Source organism: Oryctolagus cuniculus, chromosome 6 (assembly GCF_051225735.1).
Source record: "Oryctolagus cuniculus isolate XC-2025 breed Fujian yellow rabbit chromosome 6, ASM5122573v1, whole genome shotgun sequence".
Lineage (NCBI taxonomy): Eukaryota > Metazoa > Chordata > Mammalia > Lagomorpha > Leporidae > Oryctolagus > Oryctolagus cuniculus.
Genome location: NC_142872.1, coordinates 128437079 through 128446670, shown reverse-complemented (window position 1 = coordinate 128446670; position 9592 = coordinate 128437079). Strand labels below are relative to the sequence as shown.

Below are 9592 nucleotides of genomic sequence, written 5' to 3'. Positions count from 1 at the left end.
AATCACAGGAATGTAGGAACACCACGATGGCCCTGGGGGCACTCTCCCAGGCCCTGGCCCCTGGCCTCATATTCACTGCCCTGGTGCAAACTGAACCCCTGGCACCTGGGGAGTCCCTGGCTCTCCAGGACCCGCCATTGCAGCAGCTTTGAGAAATGCTTTTCTTCAGCCCTAACTACTCTGGTTCTGCTCTCGCAGTTTGGTTTCTGGGCTGAGGCCATTCCATGGGCTCATTTGGACACACAGTGTCTGGGGAAGCCCACCCAGAAAGTATCTTCTCCTAGAATTCAGAGGTAGCCAGGTGGAGAGGAGAGCTCACCATCTCATCCTCCATTTCCGTCCATTGCTTCTTCCAACACCCACCAACTCTGCAGGGCTCCCGTGAGGGGTTCGGCCAAAAGACTTTCACACACCACCAGCAGATTGCAGTTGTGTATTTAACCTCCTATGTGCCTAACCTACATGGGCCATGGGAAGGGGAAGAGAAACACTGGAAGAGCTGCCTGGCTGGGCTGAATTCTAAGTTATGGGTTCCTACATCCGGATGCCTTACAAAATCATCTTCCTACAGGAAAATCGGCTGCCGCAGGGGTAGCAGGGGCTGCAGGGGTCGCAGGGGCTGCAGGGGCTGCAGGGGCTACAGGGGTTACAGGGGTTGCAAGGGCTACAGGGGCTGCAGGGGTTGCAGGGAGAAGTGCATGGGTAGCACGGCGACTCGATCTTCACACAGCTGCCCAGCCCGTACGAGTACGTCACGTCCTTCTCGTCCACGCACGGCGGCAAGCTGAACTCTTTGCAGATGTTCATGTAGCTGTACTTTTTCGACCCAAGGCAGTCGTACCTGTTCTCCCGCTCGGCTGACACACACACCTTTCCGTCCTTCACTCGTACTTTGACTTGGTCAGGTTCAAAGCCGCACACGTTCACCGATCCTAAAATGTTACTGCTACAGCAAGAGGAGGCCAGGATTCTATTCGTGGTTCTTCTCAGTCTGGAATTGAGCAAAAAGAGAGGGCAAGGGAAGAAGGTGCTTAGACCTCAGCCACGGCCTGTGAAGCCACATTTCAATCTATATTATTGTTTGTAGCATAAGTTAACAGCAGTCAGTGTGAAAGGTTGAACTCTACAGATATGTGTTAGTTATTACCATTAATATTAGCTTTTCTCTTCAATGGGACGCACCCAGGAGACACCATTTTAACTCAGCATTTTAGAGATGCTGCCAGTTTGGGAAGCCTGCCCTGCAATATGAAGTCCTGATGGTGTCACTGGGCAGTTGCACAGACTCAGCCGGAAAGTTCCATCCACAGCCAGCATGGCAGGAGAGCCACAGCCTGGCCCTGCCCACTGGGACCTGGCCCTGCCCACTGGGATCTGGCTCTGCCCTTTGGGACCTGGCCCTGCCTACTCGGAGTTGGCTCCTCCTGCCACTGCCAAACTGCCCCACACTCGGACACCAGGCACCACAGAGACCATCAGCTTGCGGCTGGGTAGCTCAGGCACTGGGCTGGTTGGGAGCCCACCAGTTTGCAAGAGCTGATCGCACACACCTCTTCCCAGCTCCTTGTTCCCTGCCTTCCTGTGGATAGCTTGGAATCAGTCACCGTGGGAATCTTCACAACAATTAACTAAACACTGCAGATCAGGGCCCCATGGAGCCAGCTGTTAAATACCACTGCGGTGATCCCTGTAGACTAGGTGGTCCTACTGTGTGAATCCTTAATAAAAAAAAGGGCAAGAGTGGCTCACACCTATCCATCGGTTAGGATACATGGAGAAGTCATAGATTTCTGGACCCCGAGGAGCTAAGTTTATGTATCTTGTCTGTGCCACGTGGACAAGGTACTTCTCTACGCCTCAGTTTCGTTATCTGTAAAATTAAGACAATGCCAGTGTTCTTCAGAAAGTTCATAGAAAGCAGAATTACAAGTTTTATTATGGTGTCAAAAATCTTGAATTTCCATGCGTTGTTTTTTCACAAGAATCCTTTTTCCTTGAACTTCTGGAAGACACAGTGGTAGTCTACCTCACTGGGTTTTTGTGAGGTCTAAATTAGTAATGCAGGAAAAGTATTTACCGTAGCACTTGGTGCATAGTTAGGGTGTTAGGTTTCTCTCTTTTAATATTCCATGGAAAGCATTAAGTATATTAAAGCCATTATTTCATTTAATCTGCACAATAACTGTGATATACAGATGTAATTATCATTGTCATCGTTCATGCTGAATTTTGTTTGTAAATTTCCTTCCTTTTTGCTGTATACATTGTTCAGCTTCACTGTAGAAGACTCAGAAAATGCAGATCAGCACAAGATGGGATATTTTAAAAATACCCATAATCCCTTGTAACACTTAACATTATGGTGCTAGACTTTCCATATGTGTATTCCTATATTCATATAGTTCTGTGCGTTCTTATGAAATCGTGCTATATGTAGTACACTTAGCTGCTATTTTTCACACAAGTCTTAATCATGATTGAGTTAACAAGGTGTGGGTTCACTATCCCTGTACTGAAAGCTAAGACTCTTAGTGGCTAATTACACAACATCAAATAGAACTTAGTCCAGCAAGACACAGGCAAACAGAAACGACTTGTGTAACACCCCAGCGGACTGTCAGCTCCACTTCCTCCCCCAGGCCACAAGCAACCTGGGTGGCACAGGGCTGTCTTTTTTTAAGATTTGTCTTATTCATTTTGAAAGGCAAAGTTGGGATGGGCTATCTTCTATCCATGGGTTTACTCCCCATACTGAAGCCAGGAACCTGGAACTTCCTCCAGGTCTCCCATGTGGGTGCAGGGGCCCTAGAATGTGGGCCATCTTCTGCTGCTTTCCCAGGCACATTAGCAAAAAGCTGGTGCTGGAGCAGAGCCAGGACTCTGCACCAGCACCAACATAGGATGCTGCACCACAGGTGGTGACTTTACCTGCTATGCCACAGCGCCAGCCTCAGGGCTGTCTTACCCAGGGTGCTCCAGAGTGGCCTGTACCATACCATGGAGGGCAGCAGGAGAATCAGCACTAGGTCCTCCATGTGGGCTTGCAAAGATGCAGGGACCCAGCCCAGACTCAGCCAGGAGCCCGTGGTGCCCTCTGGAGGGATCACAGGGTTGAACCCAGATCAGCCACAGCCAAGGCGGGCAGGGACCCCCATCGCTGCCATGGTGATTCTGCAAGATGCAGCTCTCTTGCAGCCTGCAGAAGTCAGCCAAAGTTCACCCCCAGATCCATGCCCTTGGCAGCCTGTGTGCCAGGGAGGGAGCGACTCCACACTACTGCCGAGTTCCCTCTTCTCTGTGCCTCTCCCTTTGGCTCCTGCGACCCTGCAGCAGCTGCACAGGGGTCTTGAATCCAACGAGTCTTCAGAAAATTGTTTAAAAACCTTTGGCCAGGTCAGACTTCTTCCTCTTCTTGCTTCTAGGCAGTAGTTAGCAGCAAGGCAGTGTGGGTTTACAGGAAAATGGAGGGGCCATATTTTTCTGGCAACATGACTCTTGCCTGGAGTTGTACCCTGTATGGGATTTTCCATGGCTCTCTGGGGTTCTGCCTCCCATCCTTGTGAACAGGGACGAAGTTCAAACCTCAGGAAACAGGGAAACCTGCCCCGCAGGGAGCCTGCTAGAAATGCCAGGGCAATGGAAGCAGACAGCAGGTGCCTGTGCTGCCACCTCTTCTCCCTGGTGAAGCTGGAGTTCACTGCCCACAGCAGGGGCATCTGTTCAGCCATCTTCACAAGGCATCAGTCCCACCCAGCCTCGCACTGAACAAGGTAGCAGAGATGTCACAAATGCCCACCTCCGCCTGGGCGCGAAGGGAGGGGAGCCTTCATCCCGGCCTCCTTTGGGTGCTTGGCTTCGAAGACCTGTTTAAACTCGACCTCTCCCTTCCAACACATCTTCTTCTTTTTCTTTTCTTTTCCCTTTGCCTTTTTTCCTGCCTGTTCTCTCTTCAGACGTTGGGTGAAGACAGCGTCACTCAGCAGACAGGTGCACCTGACTCCACGGCTGAGCTCTGCAAGTTGCAGGTGGCGAGGACCCACACCCAGGGTTTCAGATTCAGTGGATCTGGGGTGGGGCCGAGGATTTGCATTTTGAAGAAGTGCTGGGTGATGCCGCTTAGGCTGGTCCAGGAACACACTTTGAGAACCACTAACCTAGTGATTAAACGTGTGGAGTCCAGACTTAGGCAAACATGGCTTCAAGTCTTGGCTCTACCACATCCAGCAGACAAGAACAGTGTTCCTGCATCTGTTTCAGCATTTGCAAGATGACTGAGATGATGTTGGCCCACCAGGGTGGGAGAAGGTCAGACAGCCACAAAGCACCAGGCACGGTTTTCACTCAGCAAACTCTGAGGCTTCCTTACCAGGCTGTACCAGGCCCCACCTATCTGAGGTTTAATGTGATCAAACCCCAAGTCTTCATCATTAAACAGTACAGTCAAACCAGAGAGCGTTTGACCTCAGTGGGCACCTGTGCCTACCTCTGCAGCCAAGGGGTGACAGGGCCGCAAGACCTACGCATATGAAGAGATTAGCGTAAGAGGGGACTGAAGGGCCCAGCTCTCTCTGACCTCTGCAGAGGACACAGAGGAAAAGGAAGGAGTCTTCTCGGTGGGTGAGCCAGGTTTTCACCAGCCAGAGATCCCTGGAGTGGCTCTCTGCTGGCTTCCCATGGCTCAATCATGCTCTGGCCTCTGGGAATAGACCTGGACAAGGCACCAGCAAACCCACAAAAAGCTGAACCCCACAAAGGGACTGTCACCAGCCTCACCGAGGAAAAGTGCATTTGCCAAAAACCTCGTGCTCAGGGCATGAAGAGGGTATCGGGAGAAGAAATGAGAAGGCCGATTTTGATGTTTTAACGTGGTGCCCTTCGTGTCGGGGTTCTCAAGGGAATTTCTTTTTTTTAAAGATTTGTTTATTTATTTGAAAGTCAGAGATACACAGAGAGAGGAGAGAGAGAGAGAGAGAGAGAGAGAGGTCTTCCATCCGATTGTTCACTGTCCAATTGGACACGACGGCTGAAGCTGCGCCCATCTGAAGCCAGGAGCTTCTTCCAGGTTCTCATGTGGCTGTAGGGGCCCAAGGACTTGGGCCATCTTCCACTGCTTTCCCAGGCCAAAGCAGAGAGCTGGATTGGAAGAGGAGGAGCCGGGTCTTGAACTGGTGCCCATATGGGATGCCAGCGCTTCAGGCCAGGGCGTTAATCTGCTGTGCCACAGCACCAGCCCCCTCAAGGGAATTTCTTAGAGAGGTTCAGGCCACAGGTAGTTGGGTGCATGGATGGAGAGGCAGTCTCAGGATTAATTTCCAGAGCCAGTAACAGGTGCAGAGGTTGAGCCCAGTGCAGCTCCTGGGTACAGCTGGGATGCCCACAGGGCCTGGTGCCAGGTGTCAGAGCCACAGTGAGACACCCACTAATTAGATAAGCTCCCAGAGGCAGCACTGAGGAGGGGCTGGGGTTTGTGTCTCCAGCTGTAGGACAAGAAAGACTGCGAAGTGTGATGGCAAGTCAGGTGCGAACTCCCATGCAGCTTGTGGCACCAAATTCAGTCACCTCTCGTTTCCGAGGAGGAAGGGTCAAGGGCACTGCCAGTGCTTTGGGCGCAAATATGACTTAGGGAGGAAAAGGAGATCTCAGGGAAGTGAAACAAACCCAAGTGCTCGCTAAGGAAGACACTGCCAAGGTATTTCTGGAAGCAGCCGCTCAAGAAACAGTGGAGATGGGCCAGAACCTCCATGCCCAGTCTGACAAGACACACATGAGTCGACTGGCTCAGGAGTGCTCAAGAAACTTAAGGGTGCTGATGGGGCCAGCGCCGTGGCTCACTTGGTTAATCCTCCACCTGCGGCACCAGCATCCCATATGGGTGCTGGGTTCTAGTCCCGGTTGCTCCTCTTCCAGTCCAGCTCTCTGCTGTGGCCCGGGAAGGCAGTGGAGGATGGCCCAGGTGCTTGGGCCCTGCACCTGTGTAGGAGACCAGGAAGAAGCACCTGGCTCCTGGCTTCGGATCTGTGTAGTTCCGGCTGAAGTGGCCATTTCGGGGGTGAACCAATGGAAGGAAGATCTTTCTGTCTCTCTCTCACTGTCTAACTCTATCTGTCGAATAAAAAAAAAAGTTCATGGAAATTGGAATTAAAGCATAATTTAAAAAAGAAAAAAGAAACTTAAGGGTGCTCGTAAGAAAGTGTGAGCCAAGGCTCAATGAGCCCCAGAGACAGCAGGTCCACGTTCACGTAGAACACTGATTTCAGTGGGGACAAGGCAACTGTGAAGCAGGGAGTCTTTCTCGTTGGGCAGCGGACCTCTGGACGACACAGCCTGACAGCTGAAAGGGTGAGGTGACTAACAGATCTGGTATCCCTGCATGGATGGAAGCTCATGTGACTATGGATCCCAGACTCAGAAGGCCTGCAGCGAGTTTCACACCAAGGACTGGCTGTAAGCATTGAATCTCCATGGTATTTCTGGACCTGTTCAGTCATGGATCAGGAGCTGGCTGAGAGACCAGACAAAAAGAGCTATTTCACTGGAAGAAAAAAATAGTCACTGTGGGAGTCCTCTGGGTGAGGGGTTGGGGTTAGGGCTTATTTCTCCCCATATTCAGGAAAACTGAATATTTAGCTTTGTCGGAGGCACTAATCCCTACTGGGGAGTGAAATCTCAAGCTGTCAGAAATAGAGCGTAGAAATTTCACAAGGTGTTATGAATGGGAAGGAAAGTGGCTGGGGAGAAAAGAGGGCGAGCCGTAGGTCGTTTCTAAGTGGACATGGAGTTGTCAGTTCAGAGATGTAGGAATTAATGTGAAGGCATCACCAGCTTCACATACTGCCGCAGGCACAGGGGAAAATCTAAGACCCATATACTGTCAGGAAAAGCGGCACAAACCAGAGAAGTTCTCATATCTTGTATGATGTACGAGATGTGTGGCTCCCTATGTAGCCATAACGGCTAGGGCTGGGCCAACGCAAAGCTGGGAGCCTGGAATTCCATCCAGGTCTCCCATGTGGGTAGTAGGATCCCAAGCACTTGGGCCATCTTCCACTGCTTTCCCAGGCTCATTAGCAAGGATATGGATAGGCAGCAGAGCAGCTGGAACTCGACGTGGTCCTCATATGAGCTGCCAGCATTGCAGGTGGCAAGTTAACCTGATGTGCCACAATGCCAGTCCCAGCATCAAACATTAAAAAGAGTTTGCGGAGCTGGCACTGTGGCATAGCAGGTTGGGCCACTGCCTGCAGCGCTGGCATCCCATATGGGTGCTGGTTTGAGTCGCAGCTGCTCTGCTTCTGATCCAGCTCCCTGCTGGTGTGCCTGGGAAGGCAGGGGAAGATGGCCCAAGTCCTTGGGCCCCTGCACCCACATGGGAGACCCGGAGGAAGCTCCTGGCTGCTGGCTTCTGGCTTCAGACTGGCCCAGCTCCAGCTGTCACAGCCATTTGGGAAGTGAAACAGCTAATGGAAGATCTCTCTCTCTTTCTCTGCCTCTCCCTCTCAGTAACTCCACCTTTCAAGTAAAATAAATAAGTCTAAAAAAAAAAAAAAAAAAAAAGAGTTCCAGACTCATGGTGTGAACAATTTATTTTAATTTGATATCCTAAGTAGTAAAAATAAACAATGAGAGTATAGCTGAATTTATAACTTTGTCACAGGTCCATTCCTGATCTTTGTGACTGGTGACCTAGACAGTAATTGTCATTGTCCTTTCCAATGACACATCACAGTCACTGTTGTCAAGGGACTCTATTCATCCATCCATCATCCCTACCTGTCTAATCTATCGTCTATATTTATCATTTGTTATCTATCATCTATCATTTATAATATCCATTCATCCATCATCCATTTTCCTATGCATATGTTTTCTAAAATAATTAGCATACTAAACACAATTTTTCTGCGCCTTGCTTTTTTCACCAATATGTAAAATGCTTTCTCAATCCTTTTTCCATATTATCCCAGCATATGAATGGTCTGTAATTTATTTAACCAGGGACAGTGCTTTCAACTGCCTTTCCACCAACAGTAACAGATTAAATGGCATAGGTAGAAAGTTTGAAAAGGAAAGCTTTCTCCTGGACACAAAGAAAATGTCATCAAACCCCAAAATTTGTAGAGTGATTTTTAAAAGTATCCAGTTCTATCAAAGCTCTTTAAAAGTCTGTTATGAAAGCTGCAACTTCTGTAATTTATTCATACAGCCTTTAGTCGGGCTGGAGAAGGTGGGCAACAGATTATGGATGTCTGGAGTTGGGGGCTGGGAGAAAGGCTTCCCTCCAAAACCCAGGAAATGCTTCTATTGTTCAGTTTGCTCCCCTACTCTCAAAGCCTCTGGCAAATATTAAGGATTTGATCAATTATGATTACTTCTGTAGTCATTTCTGTAAGTCCAAATATACTCCAATCACTTCATTCATAACCAGAAAAAAATGTTTAGTTTGTCATTGCCAATGGCTTTTTAATGACACCCCCGTTTCTATCTGTCATTAAAGCCACCTTATTTATCATGTTGGCACACCTACCATTAAACCACCACCAACCTTGCCAACTGACGTCATTACATTGTCTTTTGAGAATCTTACCATTCCCGTCATGCTCCCACTTGTTCTCCTTAAATCTTCCCTAAGTCACCAGGGTCCTTGTGTTGAACCCTTTTGATCTTTGTTCAAGTATAGACTGCCACGTTCCCCACCCCCGCCCTACCGTATTTCAACTTATAAGGCTAATATACCAACTAGAGAACAAGTTCCCTTACTTGGCAAGCTCTCTCTTTTCATCCTCTATGGCTCTAATGGCTTTCCTCTCCAAACTTCTGAGAGATGGTCGAAGACAGTAAAGCTTGTAGTCACACAGGCAGCAAGGGTAGATGTCACACAGGCCACAGGAACGGGACCTCTTGGAATAGCACAGGCAGTAGGGGTACGGGTGCAAGTCACAACAGCAGTACGGATGCATGTACAGGTCGCACAGGCAACGCGTGCTAAGTTCGTCGATGCATCTCAGTTGCCTGAGTTCTCTGTCCACCTTCTTTATGTCCCTTCTAACGCTGTCCAAAAGACAACTCAGTGCAGCCATTACAGTCACACCTTATTGTTCTGTGAGTACCTTTGGGGAATGGCACTCAGGGGAAAAAAATTGTTCTAAGCTCTTCTCAGAAGTTTCTTTTAAAAATACATGAGGCCCACATGGTTCACTTACTTGAAGGCTTCTGCTCTGTGACCTCACCGCCCTCTGAGGATGTCATAGTCTTCTGGTTGCCATGTGAACCTCACTCAGTCATGGTCTGCTGAGCCCCTCCTGAGCTGCAGAGCTGCCCCAGAACCACACGAACATTGAGGGTTTATTCACCGTGGGTGGGAGGGGTCACTGCTCTTTGGGTTCACGGGGTTGATGGTTCATGTTCCTGACTGTGTAAGCGCTGGGAATGAGCCCTAGCTGTGTCTCTGTGTTGGTTGATCTCGAGGTGGGGGGCCATGGCAGGAGCTGCCCGGCTCTTTGCTCTGTGTCCTTTAGCTCTAGCCCCTTGGACTCTACAACTTATTCAGGCTCCAGGCAGGCAGACTATTACAAATTTTTCTTAGAGTTCTCCT

At 49.5% G+C, this 9592-nt stretch overlaps 1 protein-coding gene across 1 annotated transcript; it reads right to left on the bottom strand.

Annotated features, from left to right (window-relative positions):
• Window positions 1–525: 525 nt before the first annotated feature.
• ODF1 (outer dense fiber of sperm tails 1) lies at window positions 526–9255 on the bottom strand. The gene is made up of 2 exons (XM_002710721.5): window positions 8758–9255; window positions 526–991 (listed from the first exon to the last, which is right to left on the bottom strand). The coding sequence occupies exons 1-2, from the start codon at window positions 9075–9077 to the stop codon at window positions 550–552; spliced, it is 762 nt and encodes a 253-aa protein (XP_002710767.1). The 5' UTR covers window positions 9078–9255; the 3' UTR covers window positions 526–549.
• Window positions 9256–9592: the final 337 nt, after the last annotated feature.

Excerpts from the sequence above, each read along its gene's own strand:
- ODF1 (XM_002710721.5), bottom strand. The coding sequence starts at position 9,077 with ATGGCTGCACTGAGTTGTCTTTTGGACAGCGTTAGAAGGGACATAAAG. Across the intron at positions 992-8,757 it reads GAAAAGAGAGAGCTTGCCAA|ACTGAGAAGAACCACGAATA; the intron begins GTAAGGGAACTT and ends GCTCAATTCCAG.